This window comes from Dromiciops gliroides, chromosome 1 (assembly GCF_019393635.1).
Source record: "Dromiciops gliroides isolate mDroGli1 chromosome 1, mDroGli1.pri, whole genome shotgun sequence".
Classification (NCBI taxonomy): Eukaryota; Metazoa; Chordata; class Mammalia; order Microbiotheria; family Microbiotheriidae; genus Dromiciops; species Dromiciops gliroides.
In genome coordinates this window covers 653,025,325-653,053,223 of record NC_057861.1, presented here as the reverse complement: position 1 = coordinate 653,053,223, position 27,899 = coordinate 653,025,325, and the positions used below count along the sequence as shown (strand labels likewise).

The window sequence follows — 27,899 nt, the reverse complement described above, 5'->3', positions numbered from 1 at the left end:
GATTTGAACTCAGGTACTCCTGAATCCAGGGCTGGTGCTCTATCCACTGCGCCACCTAGCTGCCCCTGTCCTAGCTTTTAAAGTCCAAAGAAAATGCAATTTTCTCGTGCCTTCCTCAATCCCTCAATCCATGTCCCCTTCCCCTCCAGGACCTTACAAGGGCACCTTCCCTTGCACATCTCTAATGTGCTCATATGTATTGTTGTACATCATAGTTTTCTGCATGTTCCATATGCTCTGAATATTTTGTAAGCCATATGAAGGTAGGGACAGTGTCTTATTTAAACTTTACATCTTTCCAATTGAGCCTGGTGGTATTCTGCACACAACAGCTAATTCCAAAAAAGGGACAGAGGACAATATATTATTATGGCACCATACATCTAGAGGACTGGTTTCCAAGGGCCTCTGACTTGCCAGAATGGCTGTCAAAATGTCTGAGAACTAAAGGACATGAAATTTACTCTATAGGAGAGGCTTCCGGGCACGCATATTAATTCTCATTTACCACCCTCTCCTAACAAGTTTCATCATCTGTTTTCTGGTTCACAACCGATTAAAAGTAGTGGGTTAAAAGGGTGTCAAAGGAGCTGCTGGAGGTTACTAGTGAGAAGTGAAAGCTGATAGTCTGACCTTGAGGGAGTAACAGAAAAAACAAAGCAGACACAGATCTAGAAAAGTAACTCTGAGCCTTGAAGTGGAGATGACTTTAATTCAGCATATTCTTTTTAATAAGGCAAGGAAGTAGGTAGGTGCCAATCAAAATGGCTTTAAAAAATTTTAAGTATCCCATTACACTTCCACTACCTGAAAACCACTTATATGAAACAAGGTATTCACTCTGGATGCCAGATAAATGAGCTGTGACTGTACAAAGGTGGCGGCTCCATTCTAAAGAATGACCCAACAACAATAGCAGCCTTCTGGGTTTCTCAACCAGCTGCTGTTGAGTATGCAATGCTGAACATTACTTGGGTTCTCAGAATCAAGAATCAGGAAGATCAGGCCCAAGTTATAATTCTATGTTTGGAATTGCTCCAGAGCAAAGGCTACTTCCCACTTTTCTCATTTACAGCAACTATAGGAGCTTTATTCTTAAATGTCAAATGTCTAATTGTCAAAGTGACCAAGCCCCCTCCCCAGGTGGTAATGCTGGTACTTCCTGGTATTTGCTTGTGAGGAAAGATCTTCTTGGACTTCTATCAGAACCTCTCCTTAGTAGAATTGGTATCCTTCTCAGTATAAACATTATGTTCTCCAAGGTCTGGATGAGGTAACAATTTTTTTTAAATGGCTTTAAAGATGCTAAATTGGGGGATTTCTTCATAAAAACGAGAAAGCATTACTCTACAAAAATATTCCTATAACCAAGAAAGATTTTTTTAAATGAATTTTAATAGGAGCAGCGCTCCTAATTTTCTAAATGAAAAGATAAATTCTGTGAATCTTTGAATTGTGGTTTTGAATGTGAACTTGACTTCATAGGAATGCTGCTCCAAAGCCCTCAGAGCAGTCATCAGGAGTGTCAGGAAAATTCAAGTGTCTTCACAGATGGTGCTTCATGTAATCAGAGAGGCATTTACACTAGGTGCACTAGCTGGCTGCACATGCTGCACACTGTAGTCAACCTCTGGAATCCTAGTTCCTAAATTATTTGTCAGGGAGTGTCCGAGTTTTGGCACTTCCCCAGCACAGACTGCCACAGGCGCCTTTGTTATTCCTACCAGGAGGGGGCTTAGAAGGAGTCAGAGGAAACATATTTTGCTTATTGTTTGAAGAAACAGGACAAAAGTGAGGCCCTCTTTTTACCAATAAAGAAGAATGCATTACAGTAACCCTTCCTATGTGTATCTATGTCATGAGTATTTCACTGAGGTATCTGAGTGCTGAGGAAAAAGTTTATTGCATTTACAAGAAGTGGTTTTGTTCATTTTGGATCTTAATGCTTACATTTCTCAGACAGATGCCTAAATCAGAGAAGGCAAGGCCTACAGAGGACAGAGAGGCTACCTTAAAATCTTGCCTCTAGTGAATATTTATAAGCATTTGATAGCTTGTCAGATAATTCGTCTTCAGATCTGAATAAGACTTTTCCTTCTACAGTATTTTCCTAGAGCAGTGTAACATTTCTAGGGATGCTTCGCTGGGAGGACTCTGTCAACAATCAGCGTTTCACTGGCATTAATGTGCTATAAAAGACAATGAAGCATGACTCAATTAAACCGCAAAAAATCTGCCTTCAAATAACACCAACCGGGTAAGTTTTCAAAGCTTTGTGTGGGTTGTCTGCTGCATGACTAACATTAAGGTCGATTCTTTGAAAACATACCCCAAAGCATCTGACATACCCACACAAATAAGACATCTTAGGGTAAAGGCCAAAACCTTGGGTCGATTTCTCTGCCTCCCACATCACACTTCGATGTTACAGTTTGTAGTACAGAAGATCATTTAAGATCATGGAATCTTAGATCTAGAGCTGGAAGAGACCTCAGAGGCCACCTTGTCCAGCCCCCTACCTTTTTTGAGATGAGAAGACTGAGGCCCAAGCATGTGAAGTGACTTGCCCAATCCCCCATTAAAGACACATAAATTGAACTGCCTTTTATTGTTAAGAAATTTTTCCATCTTAATTGTCTCCTCCATCCCAACTATCTGGTGGCAAAGAATAATTCTAAGATCTGGTTAGATGTAATAAAGTGACTTAAATATTGCCTATTACATATTGTAAAAAAAATTTACTTACATTGAGTTAATATTAATTTATAACTGAAACTCTAGGTATGAATGCGTAATCATGGCTCTAATATAGCACTCATATTTTTTTAAATGGTATCTAGAGGGGCAGCTAGATGGCGCAGTGGTAAAGCACCGGCCCTGGATTCAGGAGTACCTGAGTTCAAATCCGGCCTCAGACACTTGACACTTACTAGCTGTGTGACCCTGGGCAAGTCACTTAACCCTCATTGCCCTGCAAAAAAAAAAATGGTATCTAGAGGTTTCATAGATTTATAGAACTGGAAGGTACTTTTGCATCATCTAGAGCAACTCATTAGATAGATGGGGAAGCTGAGGTCCAGAAAAGTAAATGACATTCCCAAAGTCAAACAATAAATAAGTAGTAAAACTGAGACCTGAACCCGGGTCTCCTGATTTCTAGTCCAGTACTGTGATCAGATCATCTTTTCTTCATCTATAATATGAATTAATTATCTTTTAGTAGCTTAATATATAAAATAAGCAACTAGTCAAAGATTAAGGCAAACCTGTAGCTGTTTTTAAAAATCGCTTATCTTGTTTTCTTTGAAAAGCAAGGCTTTTTTAATTGAAGACAATAATTACAGAATGGAAACAAGTGCTAAACTGAAAAACCTGCCATGCTACACTATGATGTGACCAAATGCATACAAAAGGATCATAGCTGATATTGTCAGTAGCAAGAAACAAAAAAGTACACATTAACCAGGGAATTTGAGTTCTATTGATATCTAATTGGGATGATTAAAGATAAGAATGCCACTTTTCCAAAATTGTAAGCATCTTATAAATAAAGACAAAAAAGTTTCCCAGTTCAGGATATGTTTTTATTTATTTGGGTTTTTTGGGTTTTGTTTTTTTTTTTTGGCGGGGCAATGGGGGTTAAGTGACTTGCCCAGAGTCACACAGCCAGTAAGTGTTAAGTGTCTGAGGCCGGATTTGAACTCAGGTACTCCTGACTCCAGGGCCAGTGCTCTATCAACTGCACCATCTAGCTGCCCCCCAGGATATGTTTTTAAAAGGCCTTCATTAGCATTTGTAATTATGTTCACCCTACATAAATCTTTACTTTGGGAAAGTGGCAAATGACTGCATCACTCCAGATTAGTGGGAATAATGGATTTCATGAAGTGGTTGCATTACTCAAATTTACAATGCATATTTTCATGTGGCTGGAAACAATTACCCTATTTAAAATGATTAAAATTTCCAAAAGTGCAAATTCAAATATGCGCTACTCCTTCCAGGAACCATCATTTCCACCAACAAGGACTTAGATGCATTTGCAGGGCTGGATGAATCATTCCAGTGTCAAGTTTGAAAAAACCTAGTATGAGCTTTGGTTCCTTTGCAAGAAGCTTTTCAACTAAATTGGAGAACACTGCATTCCTACTGAAAGTCCTGGATTCAAATCCCAGCTCTACAATCTACTAGCTAAATGATCTTAGGTCACTTAAGCTCTCTGTCTGTAAAATTTGGATGACAATGCTTATATAACCTACCTCAAGTGGTTGCTGTGAGCTAAGCCTTTTGCTTTATACTATAAGCTCTTATCCTGACTGCTCATACTAGCTTTTTGAGTTGTTTTTCCCCACAGTGGAGAAGACTTGGGTTTCCTGATATATAAGACTCTTTAAAACAACTTTTTTCCCCCCTGAAAATTCATTCATATAACTGAGAAAAAGACTTATAAAATTTCGGGGGTTTCTTCCCACTTTTTACATTTAATGTTTCCATTATTTCTAGATTACAGAACTGACTAATATAAAGTTCATGGGGAAATCTGATTTTCTAAACCTGTGACATAATGAAGAGAATTCCATTCAATTCCACACCACATTAAGCACCAGGAATACAAAGACACAACCCAAGCGTTCCTGTCCTCAAGGAGTTTACATTATACTGGAATGGGGAATAGGGAGCACAATTGATGAGCAAATACAAGGTAACATGCAAAGTACAGGAGGAATCAGAATTTTGGGGGGATCAGAGGAGACTTCATAAAAGAGGTGGCCCGTCAGTATATCTTAAGGGACAGTAAGCATTATTAGTCAATAAACATTTATTAACAGCCTACTTTGTGCCAATCACTCACTGCACCAAAGATACAAAGAAAGGTAAAAAACTGACTGCACTGAAGGAGCTCACAACCTAATGCTGAAAAGCAGTGATAAAGAGGGTTGGTATCCTAGGTATGGGAGATGGCTAGTGGCACAGAGATAAGAGTGGAGACACTGAGTTTAGTAAAATTTGGTAATCTAGTTTGAGTGGAATACAGAGTGAATGAGGAGTAATAATGTGAAATAAGACTGTCAAGCTTCCTAGAGCCAGACTATGAAGGTTGAGACAGATTGTGGATTTTATGGGTTGAATGAATCTGGATGTTATAGGTTAAGAAATTAGCCTGTAAATAGTTTTGATTTTGTAATATATTTAATTATACCATGTTTTGTGAATAAAAAATAATCAAAATGATTGCTAAATTTAATGAGGGCCAATTAAACTTAAAGTGATTATTCTTGTACTTAAAAACAATTCATTGAGTTTATAATTAAATCATCTTTAAGTGTCAATTTTTGCAAATTATGAATCTGCTTGACTTTGAAATGTGTCCTTCCAAAATAAGAGTTTATAATGAAAATCCTGGCATACACATCTGTAAAGAAGTGTGACTCAAGTATCAGCATAGTTTCTTCATGGTCCCTTTCATGTGATGGTAGATGTAGAATATTTTTCTAGATCACAGAAGGTCAGTAACAAATCCACATGTTGACATGGAAAGTAAAACTTCCTTCCCTCTACAAAAATATTTGAGCTTATCCTCTTGAGAAAAGGATACTCTATAGATCATTCTTAAGGAGGTTAGGAAGCTGATATAGCTGTAGTTCTTGCCAATGCAATACAGATCTCAAATATGCAGCTATTGGTCACCAAGGTGCTCAGAAGCAGTCTAGAGTTTCTCAGATCTCCATAGGATATGCCATTAAATCTTTTCCTCCTGCTGGGCCTGACTTTTGTAGGGTGGGGGAAGCATATGGTATAAATATAACAGTACATTTGGTAGTGAATGCAGTGGTATGATAATGGCTCAACGCCATTTCTTTGGCCTTTTAATAAATGGTATATGGTAAATGTGGACAAGCTTACTTGTGAATTAGAAATCATTCTGGAATTTTTCTCTCCTAATATATTGTGTGGCATATTAAAATGAGGAAGGGTGTATCAGAGATAAAGTTTACAGAAGTCCGACAATTCTTATATATACACAATATCTTTTACTTATATACTAGAACATAACTCCTTGCTAAAGGGTAAGGTTGTGGATAGTACAAGCATCAAAATAACAAACACCAATATCAGCATCCTTAACATTTACAATGTCCTGATCACTGAATGGAAAAGGAAAATGAAACTTTTGAGTTGAGGAGAATATTGTCTATTATTTACATAAAATAGAAGAAATAAATTATTTTACCTGGGTTGTAATTAATTTGAAAGTTGAAACTGTAGCCATGTAAAAATACAAGACGATGATGACCACGATGACGATACAGATGATGCTAAGAGACATTTATGTAGCATACCAAGGTTTATATCAAACTTTGCTGGAGAGGTAAGTAGTATAAACCTCATCCTATGGATAAGGAAACTAGCACCAAGAGGTGAAGTGACTTTCTCAAAAATCATACAGTGAGGAACTATCATTGGAAAGATTTGAACCCAGGTCTTTGGACTTTGAGTCTAATGTTCTTTCTACTATACCATACCACCTCTCAGAATACATAGATAAAAAAGGGGAGGGGAGGAATGGAGGTTTGGGGAAAACTTAATATAAATAAATTGTGAACTATTTGATAGAATATCCAGTTTAACAAAAAAGCATATATACAAAAATATACAAAAAGCAAATATGCAAAATGACCCATTATATAAAATGCCCTCCTTTAGAGAGTATATTGACTATTAGGGAAAATGTTTGCTTTGTTACTTCAGATGAGATAAACATCACTTGGTTAATTTTGCTAATATACATATTTGTGCATCAATTTTATTTGCCATTAGTAATAAGATAATTTTCAGTCATTAGAATCAAAGGCCACATTGAATGAAGCATAAGATATCATAAATTCCATAAAATATAATGTTATTTTCTAATGTATTACTATTTCATGATGAAAAGCAATCTAATATATGGATTTTGTATCAGAACACTTTTGAAAACAATAGTGACCATCAAAAGTTAATAGCACTGGGGAGTACAATGATTAATACAAAAGCAAATTACATATTACAAATTTTCTTTTGTTCTTCACTTACCATGATGCAAACTGTGAGGATTTAACCTTTAAGGGTTAAAGAGTTTAATCAATGTCAATGTCTGATCTTCTGAAGGCGATAAAGAACAGTCTGTCTAGCGATACCCAACAGAACATCACTTTGTCAAGCCACAAAGCACCCAAATGCTTGTCAAGTAAGTTACCAGAAACCTCTTTGTGGTTAGAACTCAGCTCCTTCCTGCTTGACCTATTATTTGATATTTGACCACTTGGTTGCAAGACACTTGCTCTTTCCAGCTGAAATGTCACTGGGGCATCTTGTCAGCTCCCCGACATCTCGGCCTGACATACAATTTTACTTTTGTGTGCTACAAGGCAGAAAATGCAGGGCAATGGCCTTGTTTTAAATTCTGTCAGCATCAAAGATGGGCGTCACTCTTGGGTCCTACCAACAACAACAAAAAAGGAGTCTATTTTGAAGGTCAAGGCAGCCATTACCTTAAAGTCTTGCGGCTTATACTAAATATATTACCTGCAACACTGGTTTGGGAACTGTCCTTATAAAGTACATAAACCTACCATTGAAATTCTCCCTGCACAATTGTTCGACTTTCTTATCAAATGCAGAGTTGATAAAAGGAGGAGTTTTCAACGCCTGCAGGGACCAGATTCAGCAGTTAACTTAACTTGTTCAAATGGGCAAATGGTATCATGTAGCTTTACAAGGAGCACCCTGACCTTCTCACATTGACCAGGAGTGACATTATTGTGCAGGAGGAGAAGCAGTCACATCATTTCTGTTTTGCACAACCTGCTTAAAGTTTGCAACTAAATGCTTGTCTTCAGTTGAGCTGACAAGAGAGAAGAGGGGGCTCAGTGAACCATGGCAGGGCTGCCATGAAATGACAGGAATCATTGGCATACATTTCAAATAGCTCTCTCGATCCTATTAAAGTATTGCAGCCCTGCTTTAAAATAGACAAGTATGAAACAACTTTGATAGATAGAGACTAAAATGGCTTATTGATTTTTTTAAGTCTGAGGAAAATTACCCAAAATGTGTCATTCTTTAACATTTAAAAATATGTTACATAAAAATGAGCAACTATGATAATAAATAAAACTTTAAAAAACCCAAGTTGGTTATTTCATTATGCAAGGACACACACACACACACACACATACACACACACACACACACACACACAGAGGCAGACATTGAAGAATAACACAAATTAATAATAAAAAAAGACAAATCATTGTCACATATACTGAAACAAAATTTAAATGATAAGAAAATCTTCCACATAGCATTTTAATTCTTAAATATAACTTCCATGTTATTTTCATATAAATCAGAATCCATTTTGTATTGTTCTTTTGGAATTAGTAGATATATTCACAGCAGGGGAATGGGAAGCCTGAGAACGGGGTAAACTATTTACAAATGCTTCCTTTAAGAAAGTATAAGTTGTGTCGAGTTCAGCTTTCAGTGGCAAGAAATCCCCGTTCATGTTTCGGTCGGCATGAAGAGTACTTCTTGAAGAAATGGAGACATTTGAATGGTCTCGTGATCCCTATAATGATAAGAAAGAAAAAGAGAGAGGGAGAGAGAGAGAGGAAAGAGAAGTTAAATATAATTACTTAAATATTAAGTAAGCTTATAGTGATCCTACTTTAATGTAAATGAGATTAATATTATTATCATAATGTATAAAAACTTATGAAAATTAAAATAAATTCAATTGAATACATGTACATCTATATCACAATTGCTTACTGCTAGCCAGCATAAAACACTTCTAACTCTAAACATTTTGTATAGGCACTGAACATTGAAAAAGGTATACTTACATCAAATAATACAGTCTTACAAACAATAACCTTTGTGACTGCTTACAGTAGGCCAACACTAAAGATTATTATCTTACTTATTTTAGGGTCTATGTAGTCTGTTTAATCTCCTAAGAAGGAGAGGGGGGAAAGGGGGGAGGGAAGGAGGCGGTAGGAGGGCAGGGGAAGAGAAAGGTGAAGAGGAGAGGGAGAGAAGAAAAAGAAAGCAAGAAACACACATCCATGTTTTTAAAATGACTAACTAGAATGTTTGTTATTCAGTCATTTCAGTCATATCTGACTCTTCATGATCCCCTTTGGGGTTTTCTTGGCGGAGATATTGGAGCGGTTTACCATTTCCTTCTTTGGCTCATTTTATAGATGAGGAACAAAGGCAAACAGGGTTAAGTGACTTGCCCAGGGTCACACAGCCAGTAAGGGTCTGAGGCCAGATTTGAAGTCAGGAAGGGGCTTCTTCCTAACTTCAGGCCCAGCTCTCTATGCACCGAGCCATCTAGCTGCCCTAGCTAGAACTGCTTCATGGCTAAAAGAGGTAGCAAGAAAATGAATCACCTCTTGTATTCACTCTAATATATTATTCTAAGACACAAATTACAATTTGGAGCAATTCTGTTGTTCATTACAATTGTCTGAGATTTCGCCTTTGCCTTTAAAACTAATGTCACTATTCTATGTGATAAAAGCTGCAGCTGGACAAACTTTAACATATGTGATTGCAACACAGAAATATCAATTTGTTGGATATTTTAAAACCTTACCTGAATCAGAAAGCTATTAAAGATCAAACATGCTTCGTGCTTTATACCCTTGAAGTACCTGAAAGTTTGATTTACAATTTGAAAAAGCTCCCAGTTTAATTCCTAAGTCTCAACAGTAAGCACTGATTTATATTTGGCATGGAGGGAATCTGAACATCAGAAGTTGGGCATGATTTCCAGGAAATGTAGAGATGGTAGAGAAATAGTAACCAATTGTATGCCAGAGTTATTCCAAACTGACACAAGCCAACACCACTAAGATTATAGGCATAGTGAGACTTGAAGTGAAGAAATAAATTCTAAAGTGTAGTCGTTTCTTTTTTCTACTAGATTCTCTAAGAGTTTTGAGAACAATATGGTGTGTTTTACTAACAGCCTTAACATGTTCTAGGAGCTGCTTTAAAATGTTTAAGTGTCACACAAAACTATGTTCTACAGGTAAAGAATAAAAGGAAGCCACTTTAAGAGAATATTAGGAATTCCACTGTTGTATACTCCACAGTTTTTTGTGGGTTTTTTTTCTAACATACGACTGGAGAAAAATCAATGGCTGCATCTAACACCTAGTTCAGCAATTTTCTTTGATGTTGGCTCTTTTGATTTCTTGATACTCTACTGCAAGCTTATAGCTGACAAAAATCATCCCTTTTTATGCGAGGCCTTAAAAAGACAAGTAAAATTGCTGCATATTTGAGTGGAGAGATGAAGAAGCTATTTAAACCCACCCCCCAAGGAAGGAAAAGAACTCTAATGATTATGAACTAAGTTACTTAGCAATTAATCAATGGTGGTTTGTGGAATCTCAAAAATCCCAATCTGACAACTATGGTTGCCATCTATCTAGTCATCCCAGATGATTCAAGCCTGGATATCTCTAACTGGGGGCATATCTCATATATCGAAGGACTAGGAGAGAGCGCTTTACTGCTTTGATTGATACTGAAACTACATTTTCAGTTGTTTCAGGTTGGCTGTGGGAAGTATAAACTCCTTGAAGCCAGTAACAGGCTTCATTAATATTTTTATCCCCTATCATAAACATTAAACAAATATTTGTTGAATGAACCCTATGGTCATTTCTGGTTGTACAAGAACTGCAAGTAGGGTATTAGGCATGTTGGGGTAACAGCACAGAAGCTGCCAAGAAGGCTTTCATTTATTCTCTTCTCTTTTTTCCTTTTCTCTTTCCCTCATCACTTTTATATGCAGTGTTCAGAATAGCTACTTCCAATGGCAGTCTAATCTAACACAAACTATGTATAAGAATTAGCCTTAGAGTTAGAAAGGCTCAGTTAGAAGGTATCTTAAAGGTCATTTTTATTCAACTCTTTTAAAACACTGCTGACAGGATATTTTTATGTGATCTGACTAGTGGGTCCATTCCACTGTTGACATTTCTAATTGTTAATGGTTTTTTTCCTTATATTCAGTCAAAACTTGTCTCTTTGTAGCTTCCACTCCTTAATCCTAATTTTGCCTTCCATGACTAAGCAGAAAGGGTCTGTCTGTTTCTTCCCCCTCCTCCTTCCCACATGACAACCTCTCAAGCATTTGAAGTCTATTATCATTTTCTCCCTGCTTTCTCTTCTCTATACTAATATCCTCAGGTACTTCAACAAATCCTTCTGTGGCATAGTTTTGAGTCCTCTCACTATCCTGTTTCATTTTCCTCCAGATACACTCCAACTTCTTAAAATGTGATACCCACAACTGGATACAATAAGGCAAGATGCAGTCTGACACAGATGGGTTATCACTTCATTTACTTTGGATGCCATGCATCTATTAATGTAGCTCACATCTATTAATATCAGATTGGCTTTTCTGGTTCTCCCACTAAAGTACAGGCTTTGCAGTTCACTAAACAAACCCTCAGGTCACAGAATCTGAAATTTAGATCACGATTTTCCCAGGGGGGGGGTCTTTAGGTCAAATTTATATCAGAAAAAGAATCCCTCCCAAAACATCAGAAAAATGGTCACTCTGCCTTTGCTTGAAGATTTCTGATGAAGGGAAGTCCACAATTTCTCAAAGCAGTCCATTCCACTTATGGATAGCTCTAATTGTTAGGAAGATTTTCCTAACATCAAGCCAAATTCTTCTTGCAATCTCCCTACAAAGGAACATCAGGATCTCACAGATAGGGCAATATGCCTTGACATTTAATGAAATACAGAACCAAATTTGTTTTTTCCAGAGTTCTTTCTGTACTCTATGCAAAGTGTATTAAAAATATTCTATATCAGAATAAGTAGTCATATAACCTCGAGGAGATAGTCTTCCTGATTGGGCACAATTCCTTTTATAAAACCTGTACATTCCACTGTCTTATTAGTGTCTCAAACTTGAGTCAACTGCATAAACTAAATTTGTATCTTTGTAACTTGCAGCCATTAATCCTAGACTTTCACTCCTGGGCCAAGCAAATCAGTATAATCCCTCTTGCTCTTGACAGATCGTCCAATGTCTCTGCTGAGTTTCCTCTTTACTAAGCTGAGCAATGACAGTTTCTTCGGTTGATTTTAAAATGACATGAACTTAAGGCTGCGCACCATCCTGGAGGCCCCCCTCTGGACACTCTAAGTGTCAAATGTTCTTCCTAAAATGTGTTCACCAGTACTAACTCAATATTCCAGGTATGATATGACCAGGGCATTGTGCAGGACCATCACCTCTTCATTCCTGGCAGTGAGGCCTTTCTCAAAGTGTAACATCGCAGTTACTTTTCCTGACCGCTCTTTCACACTTTTGACTCTTACTGAGCTTCCAGTCCACTAAAACTCTTAAATATTTTTCATATATCATTTAGCTATATTCCTTCATCTTGTACTCATAAAGTCAATTTTTTAAAACTTCAGAGTAATACTTTACATTTACTCAAAAGGGACCTGTGATCTCATCAATTCACAAGTTCTTGTCAATGATACAGATTGCTACCCATCCATACCTGCTCATCCTGTGCAATTCTCATCCAGGTCCTCCCAAAAATTTATGAAAGGTGAAAGTAAAGGGGAAGGAAATAAGCATTTATATAACAACGACTATGTGCCAGGCACTGTGTGAAACACTTCATAAACATTCTCTCATTTTATCATCATCAGGGGATCCACTCAATATGCTGTGAGCCTTTCTTGATTTCTCTTGACATAGAAAAGATACCAATGTTGATGACTATATACTTGGCATACCAGTCTCTTCAGCCCTCCTCTTCTTCAGAGTTCCCCACTGTGGCCACCACTCTGTGCCTTTCCATTACACTCTGTGTGATACTCATTTTTAGTACTCTTGAGGCAGGTGTGTTCCATATTTTGCTGTCATATAGTAACACTGGCAGGATGTTACTACTGAAAAGATGGACCTTTGCTTTAACAGATACTGCTGTTCTCTTGGTTGTTATTGCCCCCTCCTTCAGATACTTTGTATATTGGTCCCTCAGTGCTCTAACAATGGTGTCAACTCCAGTATGGATATTATCTGCATACATTTAGTCCAGTCTAACTGCTTTTGTCATCTTTGTTCTCTTTAGTGCCATTTCTGTCTTCTCCAAAAGCATATTTAAGACTGTGATGTTAGGTTCAAGTATGGTAGTTACACCATTCTTTGTTTTTGTTTTTGTTTTTTTTTGCAGGACAATGGGGGTTAAGTGACTTGCCCAGGCTCACACAGCTAGTAAGTGTCAAGTGTCTGAGGCTGGATTTGAACTCAGGTACTCCTGAATCCAGGGCTGGTGCTTTATCCACTGCGCCACCTAGCTGCCCTAGTTACACCATTCTTGATGAGGAAAATAGTTTCTTCAAATTTTTTTGCAAATCTTTTCATTTTTTTTCCTCTTTGTAGGCCTCCTACATTTATCCTTAAATGCCCTTGGAATGAGTTTGCTCAGTTGAATATTTGTTACTGTTTTGTTTTTGTTTTTGTTTTTGTTTTTTTTAGTGAGGCAATTGGGGTTAAGTGACTTGCCCAGGGTCACACAGCTAGTAAGTGTTAAGTGTCTGAGGCCAGCTTTGAACTCAAGTCCTCCTGACTCCAGGGCTGGTGCTCTATCCACTGTGCCAGCTAGCTTCCCAGTTGAATATTTATTGACTATTTAGGTTGATCCTTGGAAAACAGGCTTGGTCTGTTATTACTGTTCTATGTGAAGCTTTTCAGCATCACTGAACCTCCCAGAGTTTACACTCTATTGTCACTGTCTTAAGAGTAGCACTTTACATATACCATTAAATTTTAATTTATTACCTTTGGCCCAATGTTCTAACTGGTCACAATTTTCTGAATCCTGACTAGCTAACTCTCCTACCACAGTGACATCAAATTTCATTAAATTTGATAAGTATTACATCCATGTTTTTGCCCAAAGCATTAATAAAAATGTTGAACAGCACAGAGTCAAGGACAGATCCATGGAGGACACCAATGGATACTTTCTTCCAAGGCAACATTAAACCACTAATGACTACTCTTTGGATCTGGCTATTCAAACAGGTTGAAATTCACCTAATTATGCCATTATCTAACTCACAGCTCTCTATTTTCTACATGAATGTCATTAGAGATTTTACTAAATGCTTTGCAAAAAGTCCTTTACACATGAATTATTGTACAGTTCTTTCTGTAATCCTATAATTTTCTAGCTAGTTTATAAAGCCAAATATAACACTATACATTTAATTTATATCTTATTACATTTTGTCATTCTCTTCAGCCTGAAAACACTGGGGAAGGGACCTTTTTTTAGAAGAATTGCTAGGCAATTTGATGAAAAATAGAATTAGATCAGCATCTTATGCCACATTCCATTATAAATTCCAAATGGATAAATGAATAAATACAAAAAGTCAAACCATAAAGAAAGTAGAAAAGATAGAAGTTACATCTTTTGAAACTACAAATAGTGAAAAATCTTATCAGAAACAGACTAGATCATAAAAGACAAAATACGTAATCCCTATTACATACATTTTTAAAGCCTTCACAATTCAATTCAATTTGATAAGTATATATTAAGTGCTTAACATATTCAAGGTACTGTACTAGGGACTAGAGATGCAAAGAAAAAAAAGAATCCCTGGGCCCTTAAGAAGTTTATATTGTAGTAGAGAAAAGCATATTGGCCAATGAGCCCACATAGTGGAGGGTGGAATCAATACATAAGAGCAATTTGGCCAGTGAAATCCTGTTCTTATAGGAAAGAATCTCAGAAGATAAAACAGTTACCCCCTCTAGGTCCAATCCTGATGCTGCTGGAAAGGCACTTCTAGAAAGAGTACTATATTTGTACTCTGCTGAAAGTTAGCTAAGGTGATGTGATGGCCTCTTTGAATTTAGATAAACTGGTCCTTGGGTAACAGATTTAGCATGGTGCCTTTATAGCTTTATATCTGCAAGAAATTTTGTTTGTGAAGAGGGACTCTGTGAATCTGGAGTCACCTCTAAGCCACAAAGCCACATTGAAAACAGGACTTACATGGAAACAACAGGAAAATGCTTCAATGAAAGAAATATTCTGATGTAATATGTCCTACCACCTTTACCGTCAGACAGGCTCTTTTAAGCCATTAAAATCCATATTTATTTAAGGCACTTTCAAAATGAGAGATGGGCTTGGAGGGGTCCATCATGTAAATCTAAATTTATGCAATTTTTAAAAAAGGAAATTATTTACCTGAAATAAAGACTGGGTATCATGCAAATCTTTATGGAAGTACTTGCATTTATTATGCAAGCTGTAAATTGTTGTATTTGAACTGTTATAGTCCATCAACTAAATACATATTCAGGACACAGAATGTGTCTTCTAAAAATTTGCATTTAAAAAATCTTGTGAACTGTAGTAATTGGAAATGTCCAATAGTCATAAACATTTTCAAAGTTTAATGTCTAAATTCTCTGAGTGTTTTTCCAAGAAAAATTAAAAAATAAAACAGTCCAATATACAATAATCACTCAATAAACTGTACATAAATGAAAACCAGTTTTGTGAAAAGAAGTATCTGAAACAATGACACTAAACCATCTTATATGCTGTACATATGATCAAGTCCTCCAGAGTTTAGTATTGTCTAAAGAAAAAAGGAAGATTATTTAGGACACGCAAATAACATTCCATGAAAATGATGTCACAGAGTATAGTGGAAAAGACACTAGACCAGGGAAATGAAAGCCTAGATTCTCGTCTCAGCTTTGTCACTACCTACTGAGCAAACCTTAGATAAATCATCTCATTTCTATAGGGCCCTAGCTTTTTTATCTGTAAAATTAAGAGGGATGGACTTAAACTGGTCAGAATTTCTAGGACTAATATTCATATCCAATGTCAGTCAATTTTTTTTTCTTTTGGAAGCAATAAAAATGGGCAAGTTGCTATCTTTTCTATACATTTCTGTATCTGTTTCATCAGCTTAAAAAATGAGAATGAACTAAAGGGACTCTGGGTTCTTTCTAACTTTAAAAACAGATGGTAGTCAAATCAAAAAAGAATGGCCATTCAAACTGAAAAGCTGTTTTACATGGATAATTCTAAAAGCCACATATAACTAGTATAGGAAAGTCACAGTTTAGATATATTTGTAAGCTTCAAGGTCTTTGTATGAAAACATTTTATTATAACATATCATTAATGGCTGACAATAATAGAGGTCTGCTGCTCTCATTAGGAGATCCTAACAAAAGGAAGCAAATGTGACCTCACAGGTTATCACTGAGATTTAGTGACATAGGGCTGGTGATGGGAATACAGCTATAGAATATTTCTCATCATTCATACAGAAAATAATATATAAAAGTAGGAGAAAAGAGAATGGTATTACATAATAAGAAGTTATATATACATGATAAAGTCCATGAATCAGAAGTGAAATGCATGAAGGAGATCATTTCGGTAACAAACACTGAAGAAACAGAAGAGATATTGTCATGAGAAAATATAGACCAATTGAACAGAAAGAAAAAATAAGTAGTTTTGGAAACAAACCACAAGCTGGTCCAGCAGCATCACATCACAATGACAGAAAAATCTTTTGGAGCTATCTCTGTGTAAAGCAAATGAGTTAATAAATTCTTCTTTTCTTGACTAAATAATGGTTTTATCTTTCAAAATATGGAGTAACCAGTAAGGAAAACTTTTCTGAAAGTGCATACCCCTAAGGGAGAAGTTGCTGTTTTAGCTGCAATTGAAATCTTGGGGATTATTAATCATTTCATCTTAGAATTGATAGTAGAGAAGAATCTCTAAGGACATTGATATGAGCATATGGAGAACTTATCAACCAACTTAGATGTTTTAAAAATTATAAATAGTACATAGAAACAGATAAAAGAATGAACAGAAAGGTGTGGTATGGACCTGTAAAAATATCATCTAGAATGCTAAAGCTTAGAATCAGCTGAGGTTAGTGATAAATGCTAAGGATAACAAAAGAAATCTTGTAAAAGCTATGTTGAAAAATGAGGAATATCAAATAAATACCTGAGGTAGATAAAATGATAATGTTTAATAGAGAGAACACTGAACTATTCAACTCATCTTGTTTCTGTTTTTCTTTGTTTGCTAACCAAGAATGATATTGGAATGGGAAAGGGAGAACAAAAAAGGATAAATGGAAGGGGAAACCCAATATAAGTGGAAAGATGGCAAGAGAATATCTTTCGGTGCTCAATGTGTTCAATTCATCTGGCCTGGATGAAATGTTGAGCCACTGAGTTGCTAACAGCAATCTTTTAAAAAACTATGAAGAATGAGAGAGACAACAAAGGCCTGAATGGACAAATGTTCAAATTTTCAAAAAAGGGAAGAACACAGAATTTGTACCCCATAGGTCAATGGGTACGATTTACATAAGATTTTAAAAATAGGCTTTGCATTTCTAGAGAGTGAAGCAGTAATCAATAAAAGCCTACATCTCTTCATCAAAAGCAGAACATGACAGGGTAAACACCACTTTTCCTTTTTGGTCAGCCTAGTAGGCTGGTCATAGCAGGCTCATACCTAAGCAAAGTATTTTATAAAGTCTCTTGTCTCATGGACGAGATAGAGAATAATAGGCTAGACAATAGTGCAGTTAGATTCAGAAGTAGTTGAACACTAAGATCTAAAAAGCCATTCATGGTAAAAATTTCAAATTAGGAGATGGTCTTTACCAGAGTATCCCCAGAATCTGATCTTGGCACAGTAATGTTTAATGTTTTTGTCACTGACTTGGATAAAGGTGTATGAGGAATGACTGTAGAATGTGCTTCTGACATAATGCTAGAAGTAATAGCAATCATATTGGGAAATAGAATTAAGATCTGAAAATTTTTTGATGAACTAGAAAAACTAAAGTGATTTTTTTTGTGTGTGAAGGGCAATGAGGGTTAAGTGGCTTGCCCAGGGTCACACAGCTAACAAAAGGAAGCAAGTGTCAAGTGTCTGAGGCCGCATTTGAACTCAGGTCCTCCTGAATCCAGGGCCGGTGGTTTATCCACTGCACCACCTAGCTATCCCCTAAAGTGAAATTTAAGAGACAAAGAAAATTACAAAATTTAGGCTCAAAAATCAATTTCATAACTATACAATAATGGAGCTATGTCTAGATAAAAATAAAATATTTGTGAATTTTTTTTAATTGTAGGTTCTGTATGTCCGCCCACCCTGCTCCCAAAGTTAGTAAGATCTTAGGCTATATATTAAGAGAAACTTAATGTCCAAAATATGAAAGGTGAAAGTTTCACTGTACTCTGGATTCATCACACCACAATGGGATCATTCTGTTTATTCTGAGAACCATACTATAGGACATTCCATTTAGACTTTGGGGGATAGGAATTCAAAAGGCAGCTTTGGTAAAGCCCCCTGGGCTAGGGGGCAGACTGTAAGGGGTTAAAAGGAGAGCAAAAAGTAAGGGCCTAGAGACAGTGATCACCTGGTATCTTGTGTATACTAGCTGGCAGGGAAGGGGAAAGGAGTGATTGTAGGGTAACTGACGCCTTCCCAGCTGCCTCCAAGTTTACCTAAGTGTCTTCCCCCCCATCCTTAAAAGCCCTGCCGAGATACTACCATTACCCCTATGTCTGTTCTCCCTTCCTCTGCTAAAACCCTTCAGAAGATCCTTTCCTTTCACGGTCTTCTCAACCTTCTGAAATCTGGCCTCCAAACCCTATCGCTCATTAAACTGTTTTCTCCAAAGTCACCAAAGAGCTCTTCTTAATGGTCACATCTATCAGCTTTTTCTCAATATTTTTGCAGCAGCATTCGACTACCCTATCCTCCTAAATACTCTCTTCGCTCTGGATTTTTTGCTGCTATACGCCTCTATTTGATTCTCTCTTACCACTGAGGTGACTTTCAGCCTTCTAGTCATACATGTTCTTAAGCTTTGTATCACCTGAATTCCTCACCTCACTCACCACACATAACCCCCACCTCCGCTTAATTCACACAACCACCACCCTAGTTAAGTACCTCACTATTTCTTCCCTGGACTATTATAATTACCTCCTAATTGGTGTCTATGCCTCAAGTCTCTCTCCACTCCAATCTATCCTCTGCTTAGATACCAAAGCGATTTTTCTAAAGTGCAGGTTTGATAATATCACTCTACCTGATCAATAAACTCCTGTGAATCTTTATTACTTCTAAGATGAAACTGGTAGAAATTTCATCAATGCAATGAAATCATAAGTGTGGTTCCCCAAAAAGGCATTAAATCATTATCTACTCTAAGTTTCCATGACATTTGGGGCATTTTGTTGTCAGTCTTCTCTATACCAAAGAAGTTTAAATTCAACAACTGATACTCCTATAAAAATTCTAGGTTTTAAAGTCCTAAGCCATATTAATAATTGAGGGCAGGAAAAAGTTGTGTGTATGAGAGCAAGCTTGTATGGACTCAAGAGAATACATGAAATTTTCAGGATAAGCATTTACACCTCATAAATAGGCAAAAACTACAAATCAGGGCTTAATTTATTGTTTTGTTGACTACTGAGACTTCAGGAAGTGATGGAGAAAATGTTAATAATGATTAAACCTAAAATTCGGTCATGTGTTGTTGTTTTCTCTCTTCAGAGATCTAGTTGTTAAACATTTACCAATGTACCACTGGTAGGGGCTATTTCACTTTTGTCTTTGCATCTTCAGAACCTAGCACAAGTAGATATTTAATGTTTGTTGAATAAGAGTGAACTGTATCTGACAGCCAGGTAGCCAAGCCATTTCTTTCCTCTTTTAGATGGAGGAATTTGTGCAGAGAATCCTTACTTGCTCCTTCTAATCTATCTTTTTTCCTCTCTCTGCTTTCTTGACCCCTTTACCAAGCATGTTAGTAGAACCAGGTCCCAGAGATGAACACAAATGAAGTTTCTTTCCGTTCTTAACTTGGACATAAAAACTCCCTGGCAAATAAGAGGCAATTAGACATTAGTATACATGTACATATGGATGACTACCTGTTAAGAATGTCAGAGAGGGGGGCAGCTAGGTGGCGCAGTGGATGGAGCACCGGCCCTGGAATCAGGAGGACCTGAGTTCAAATCCGGCCTTAGACACTTAACACTTACTAGCTGTGTGACCCTGGGCAAGTCACTTAACCCCAATTGCCTCACCAAAAAAAAAAAAAATCAGAGAGGATTTGTGTATTGGGTGGGAGGATGGATAACCTCTAAAGTTATTCCCAAGTGCAAGACACCATGTTTCTGTTAAGTATGTATATAGATACATGACCAATTCATTTTGGGTGAACAAAGGGTTATGCAACTCTTTTTTTCTTTGTGTTTTTAAATCTCCAAATGTCCCTTTAAATAATGTTTGCCTTCTAAACTTAATTTTATCTAAAGCAGCATATTAATTTTTATGTATAACTGTGATTTTATGTATAACAGCCTCTTCCTTTCCCTCCTCCAAATTTTAAAGAGAAAATGTAACTGGTTAGTTAAAAGCCAGGAAGCCTTTAAAACTGGTCAGAAAATCCTGGGGTTTTGATTAACAAAAGAACAGCTTCTAACATTAACTTTTACAATTATATAGCTCAAAGAGAACAAATTGATAACCATATAAGATAAACTCATACAAGATGACCCTACAGAAAAAATTAAATGTAACAATATGATACAAATAATTTTCCCTAGTAGCCACATAAAACATTTGTGAAGATTCTATAAACACCATCAACAGCTGCTAAATTACAACCTACGTGGTCAAAAGGTACATATGTCCCACTCTCTCTGGGAACTATTAGGCAAGAGGTTTCTAACCACTTTTTCATTACTAAAGAATTTCCTCTTAAAGTTATAAAACTGTTTAGGTTATGTAGAAAATTCAGTAATAATCTGGAAACCATAAATATTACTCTGCCCCATGTCTGTTCAATATTTTTTCCTCTGAGTGGAATTACTAAACATTGGCTCTGGTCAAATGTAGTGGGGGTGGGGAAAAAGAAAGATTTCAAATTACATGTTGTAGGAAATGTTTTTTAAGTGCCTAAAACTTCTTGAAAGACATTTTCTTTTTTAAAATTAGTCGTATATTTTGTTTTTACATGATCCCCATTCCTCAACATATTTCTCTTCCCATTCCCATCCAATGGGCCATCCTTAATTAACAAAGAACAAAAATTAAGAGGAAAAAGTCAGGTCCACAAAACCAACTGAATGTGAGAATATATGCATACATTCTAAGAAATTCATTGCAAATTGATATTTGGTATAATGACTCTTAAAATTTAAAATAGGAGATGTATTTCAAGCTATAATCCCTCATTATTTTTACAGTGTTTAAGCTATCTACCTATGATTTATGAGAAATAGACTGCAACAGAATCTTCCATAGATCTCATTTCTCTTTTGAACCACTCAAAAACAGTGTCTTATGATTTTAAGTTCTCCTAAAATTCCACAGTGTTCTCTGTCTCATCAAGTCTTGGGTCATTTTCCTTTGTTTTGTAGTATTTATTCATTGATGCCTGGACTTGTTTACTAGATCTAGATACCTTTACTAGATCTAGATTTCCTTCTGTTGTTACTGATTTTCCTATTGATTTATCTGTTCATGCTCGAGGTCTTTGATTTTCTTCTTTTTGAAATCTTTGGTAATTTCAGTCAATCTACCTACCCCCCTTTATTTTTCCTATAACTCACTTTCTGATACCTTCCCCTCTAGTTGTGGTTTCCTTGGGGGCTGAATATCAAAGCTTCTAAGCCTCCACCCATGCTGAGCAATTTACAGTTCATTAGGCTAGGTCTCTGCCCAAATAATTTTTGGTCAAAATTGGCCACACTTGGATTCTGTGCTCTTCCTTCAGCTCAGTGGACCATTGTGCAGCCCTTGGACTCTATTTCTTAATTCACTGCCTTTCAAAGCTATGACAGTTTGGAGCTTTGCAGCACTGGCACTACAGGGTTATCCATGTCTGCTCCAGGCTCTGATAGTGCAATGAAGTTATCTGCCCTGATACCAGCTGTTCAGAGTTTGTGGTGCTGGTGCTATATAAAACTGTGGTCCCTAACAGGCTTTTGCTCTTGAGGAGCTGTGGCCACCTGGCTATCTATTGCAGCAAGGGCAAATTTCTACAATCTGGAGCCATGATGCCCATGACATTAGAAAGAGGGATGAGGGACCAAGTTTGGGTGTGTTGTAAAACTGTGTCATGTCCTTCAGTCTGCTAGTACATAGCCTCACTGCTTTTAGTATAAGAGGTGTGGGAAGGAAGGCTGAGTGAGCTCAGGGTCAGGAAACATCAGTTCATAGGTCTAGGTTTTTCTTTTAACTTTCTTTTGGCTTCTGGGTACACTAGACCCTAGCTTCTTAAACTGTGGGTCATGACCCTATATGACATCATGTAACTGAATGTGGGAGTTGCAAAAAATTTGGCAACAGTAAAAAGTTATATATACCTATTTTATATGCCTATATGCTTAGTGTCACATAAAAATTTCTTAGGCAAAAAGGGGTTGTGAGTAGAAAAAGTTTAAGAAACCCTGAACTAGACCACAGAATAGCTAAAGCTGCTTTATCTTTGGCATATAGTTTCTATATCTGGAGAGTTTTGAGAGGTTGTGGGGATAAGCTAAAATGTCTAGTCCCCCATCTTATTGCTCCAAGTCAGAATCTTCCTTTGAAGAGCACATGCTTCCAGAATTTGGAGGCTCCCTTCTGTCCTCCAGTTCACAGAATGAGCTCTATTTCAAGATTTAGACCAGTAGAGAAGGAAAGGAAGTTTGATATAGCCTCCATTCTAAAGAGAATAAAAAATTATCTCTCCACTTCTCAGTCAAAGGTGGGTATTCAAGCTATAAGCTAAGCAATATGATATGTAGTGTACAATAAAGGTGGTATCCTAGGATCACAGGCTACTGAGCAGTTTGGCAAAGTGGAAAGGGTACTAGACTTGGAATCAGGAAGATAGAATCAAACCTAGTCATCAGCAAATCATTTGACTTCCCTGAGTCTCAGTGTTCTCATCAGTATAATAGGGATAATAATAATACTAATAATACTAATACAATTTACCTCACAGAGTTATGGTGAGGCTCAAACAGGATGAACTATGTAAAACATTGTAACTTTTAAAGCTCTTTAAAAATGTTAGCAATTATTATGGCAACTTACGAAACAAAGAGAAATACAAAATGGCTCTGTTTCTGGTAGGGTTTGTTCTAGCTACTGAGAAAAGGAAGTAAAATGTGCTAAAAGTCACATAATTTTTATACAGTCTAAATACTTGCTCAAATGATGGTATTCTAAATAGGACAACCTTGTCTAGGACCAACAACTACTAGAGGAGATGGAACATACTGGAAGAATTGAATCAGATCAATATTGCTTTTTAATTTTTTAAAATTTGTTTTATTGATATTTTTATTTTACATGTAATCTATATTTCCCCCATATCTTTTTCCTTCCTCTTCAGAGAGCCAACCCATATAAGAACAAAAAAAGAACTTTAAGGAGTAGAAAAATATTTGTCAAAACCAACTGACACAATGAAAAAAAATCTGACATTGCATGCAATATTCCATACCTATAATCCCCTACTTCAGCAAATTAATTGGAGGAGGTTTCTTCTCATATTACTTCTTTGAGGCCCAGGTGAGGTCTTTATAATTTCATAATATTGTTTTTATTATTTTGTGATTGCTATTCTTTTCATTTATATTCCTATAGTTATTGTATATATAGTTTTCTTGGATCTGCTTGCTTTGTTTTCTATCAGTTCATAGAAATCTTTTATTGCTTCTGAATTATATCAATCTTGCCATTAATGTCATAAAACAAAACCAGAATATAGAAGGAAGTTTCAGCTAAAGGGAAAGATGACTTGCAGGTTCCCCTTGGAGAGGCAAATAAAAGAATTGGTGGAGTCGATTATATAGTATAGCCAAAGGCAATAAGAAGCATTGTTTCATGAAATATTTGGTAATCTAAATATTGCAATGTTCATGATATTTATAAAATTATAACTATACAAATAATTGAAACTTATATAATAATATCTGTTGCTGAGGATGAAGAGGTAAAGAAATTCTATAAAAATAAATCAGGACAATAAAGAAAAAATGTATGTTAGAAAACATGAATTGAAACTTCATTCTTTGGAAGATTTTAAGGTTAGGGTTGCAAACACTATTCTTTCAATCACTGAGTGGTAGCTAATGAAAATTTTGACAAAGTTTGAAAATAAACTAGAATGATGGATAGGAAAAGATGGTAATCATGTTAAATTTTAGTCAGAAATGTATATTTTTAAATGTAAGTAATTACTCTATCAAATTTTTCTATGTATGTAACATTTATACTTCTGAAGTGATTAATGTTTAAAACTACAATAAGACTTTGTGGGACACCCTAAATGTCATAAATACTTCAGGAAAATAACAAGAAGACAACAGATGTGGCAATCAGCAAAAAAAAAAAAAACCACAAAAATTAAATTAGTTAAATTATAACAAGCTGCATTATTATTCATTACTGATGGAGGAGTCATTCTTGAATCTGCTTTTAGTGTATTATCAGACCACCAATCCCTTAGTTCAATAATCTAAATTAGTACAAAACTAGAACTTAAAATGAGAAAAAGTAATTAATAAAACTCTACTGAATTATTTTCAAGTTACTGGTACAAAAAATAGGATATATGTGGAAAAGAGGATAATGACACTAATGAAATTAGCTTAATATAGAAATTTAACTTACGTAAATCAATTACCATAACAAGGAGACTAGAAGTACCCCAAATGTGCCTGTCAGCAAATATCTGACTCACTTAACAGGTGCAGAGATATAGTAACCAAGAACAATAATAGTTGAAAACATAAATTCTTTTGTAAAATCTTACAGAGAAGGAAGATTCTGAATAATATCACTTTATAAAACAGAGAGGCCTTGGAGAGCAAAACTAGAGCAGGAAGGGAAGGAGAGAAAGAGGTAGGGAGAGAGAGTGAGAGACGGGGGCAGAGGGAGAAGAACCAACCAAGCAAAGCCATTTTGTGGGCCTTTAGGGACGATCCTGTAAAGAGGACAACACATCAATAACACATGAAATAGATCTACAGACGTGTTGTGACAAACTTTTTAGCATAAAGGAAAGGAAGTCAAAACATTTGAACTTTGACATCACTATTCTGGATTTGATTATAAAGGAAATGGAAATGGCTCTGAAGGGAACAAAGATGGAAAATCTGGAGTAGGCCAAGTATACATAGGGGAGGTGTGCCCTGGAAGAGACAGTTTTGAAGGTTCTGAAGGACTGATTCTCAAGATCTCTAAAGAAAGAGAAGATATCAGGGCAGCTAAGTGGCGCAGTAGATAAAGTACCGGCCCTGGATTCAGGACGACCTGAGTTCAAATCTGGCTTCAAACACTTGACACCTACTAGCTGTGTGACCCTGGGCAAGTCACTTAACCCCCATTGCCCCACAAAAGAAAAAAAAAGAAAGAGACGATATCAAAAGCATGAAAAAAATCCCAGATATAATTACTACCCCAAAAAGGGAGACCAAATATACATTTATAAGTACTGAATGATATACCTACGTTCTCAACTAAAAAAGAAAATAATACGTGAATAAACTTTATGTACACCATGAGCTTCTTTATGGAGAGCATTAGAGGGGAACAGGCAAACATTCCAGGCTATATTCAATAGCAGACTATGAAAGACTGTAGTTTTAGAGCTAGAAGGGATCTTAGAGACCATTGGTCCAATCCCCTCATTTTACAATGGGAAAATTGAGTCACAGAGAGCAATAAAATTGAGAAAGCACTAAGTAACAAGTAACAACTTCTTTGAGGCTCAATTTCCAAGTCTGTTTTAAAAAAAAGGGTTTCTACTCATTGACCTTTCGGTTTCATCATTGTTGTTGTTATCGAGCCATGTCCAACTCTTTGTGACCCCAAGGGGTCAATAAATAAATAAATAATAAATAGCATGCCAAGCCCTCCTATTCTACACAATCTCTCAAAATCTGCCCAAGTTCATGTCCATAATTTCCATGATCCTATCTATCCATCTCATCTTCTGCTATCTCCTTTTCCTATTGCCTTCAATCTTTCCCAACACCAGGGTGTTTTCTAAGTCCAATCTTCTCAGTATGTGGCCAAAGTATTTAAGCTTCAGTTTCAATATTTGAGCTTCTAGTGAATAGCCTGAATTAATTTCTTTAAGTACTGACTGATTTGATCTTTTTGCTTTCCAAAGGACTCTCAAAAGTCTTCTCCAGCACCACAATTTGAAAGCATCAATTCTGTGGCACTCAATTTTCCTTATAGTCCAACTCTCATAGCCATACATTGCTACTGGAAAAACCACAGCTTTGCCTATACAGACCTTTGTTGGCAAGGTGATGCCTCTGCTTTTCTGTATGCTATCCGGATTTGCTATTGCTTTCCAACCAAGGAGCAAGTATCTTTTAATTTCATGGTTGCAGTCATTGTCTGCAGTGATCTTTGAGCTCAAGAATACAAGATATGATGCTGCTTCTATTTCTTCTCCCTCTGTTTGCCAGGAACTGATGGGATGGATCAGTTGTGAAGATCTTACTGGTTTTGATGTTAAGCTTCAAGCCAGCTTTTACACTCTCCTCTTTCATCCTCATCAAGAGGCTTCTTAATTTCTTTTCACTTTCTGCCATCAGAATGGTATTTTCTGCATATCTGAGGTTGTCGATATTTCTCCAAGCAATTTCTCCAAGCAATTCTGGCTTTTGATTTAAACAACCTGGCATTTCACTCTGCATATAAGTTAAATAAGTAAGATGACAATATACAGTCTTGTACTCCTTTCACAATCTTAAACCAATTGTTGTTCCATTTTCAGTTCTAACTTGGCCCACATACAGTTTTCTCATGAGACAAATAATCTGGCACTCCCATCTCTTTAAGGACTTGCCACATTTTGTTATGATCCACACAGTCAAAGGAGTTAATGTTGTTAATGAAACATAAGTAGATGTTTTTCTAGAACTCCATGGCTTTCTCCATAATCCAGTGAATGTTGGTAATTTTGTTTCTAGTTCCTCTGCTCCTCCAAAAACCAGACTGTTCTTCTGGTAATTCTCAGTTCACATACTGCTGAAGTCTAGTTTGCAGAATCTTAATTACATAAACTTGCTGGTGTGTGAAATGAGCACAATTATTCAGTAATTTGAATACTCCTTGGCATTGTCCTTCTTTAGAACTGGGACATAAAACTGATCTGCAATCCAGTAGCTACTGTTGAGTTTTCCAAATTTGTTGCAATATTTAATGCAGCATTTTAAGAGCAACATTTTGGGGGGATGAGGCCATTGGGATTAAGTGACTTGCCCAGGGTCACACAGCTAGTAAGTGTCAAGTGTCTGAGGTCAGATTTGAACTCAGATCCTCCTGACTCCAAGGTCAGTGCTCTATCCACTGCGCCACCTCACTGGCCCAAGAGCATCAATTTTTAGGATTTTAAATAGCTCAACAGGAATTCCATCACTTCCTCAAGCCTTCTTGTTAGCAATGAGCCCACTTGACTTCCTTCTCTAGGATGTCTGACTCTAGATCAGTAAAAATACCATTGTGGTTATTGGTAGTGTTAATATCTTTCTTGTGTAAGGGGCTAAAATTCTAGCTATACTGTCTAAAATATCTAATGAGTGGTCACCAATAAATTATAAGCTTTAGCAAGAGTTAGACTTTTAAGCATTTATTAAGGAGAATAAGAATTTGGTAAAGAGAGAGAAAGGCCTAGATTCCTCTATCTATCACAGGGAGCTACAGTTCCCCTGCTCTACTCTCCACAAGAGTCCTGGCGAA

General features: G+C 36.5%; 1 protein-coding gene across 2 annotated transcripts in view; it reads right to left on the bottom strand.

Annotated features, from left to right (window-relative positions):
* Positions 1 to 4,381: 4,381 nt before the first annotated feature.
* CCDC171 (coiled-coil domain containing 171) overlaps positions 4,382 to 27,899 on the bottom strand; it is a 437,148-nt gene continuing 413,630 nt past the window's right edge. For both annotated transcript variants that reach the window (XM_043977119.1, XM_043977120.1), the window contains one exon: positions 4,382 to 8,611. In XM_043977119.1, coding sequence (XP_043833054.1) covers positions 8,390 to 8,611 — 222 coding nt within the window. In that variant the 3' untranslated portion in view covers positions 4,382 to 8,389. The remainder of the gene's footprint in view (positions 8,612 to 27,899) is intronic.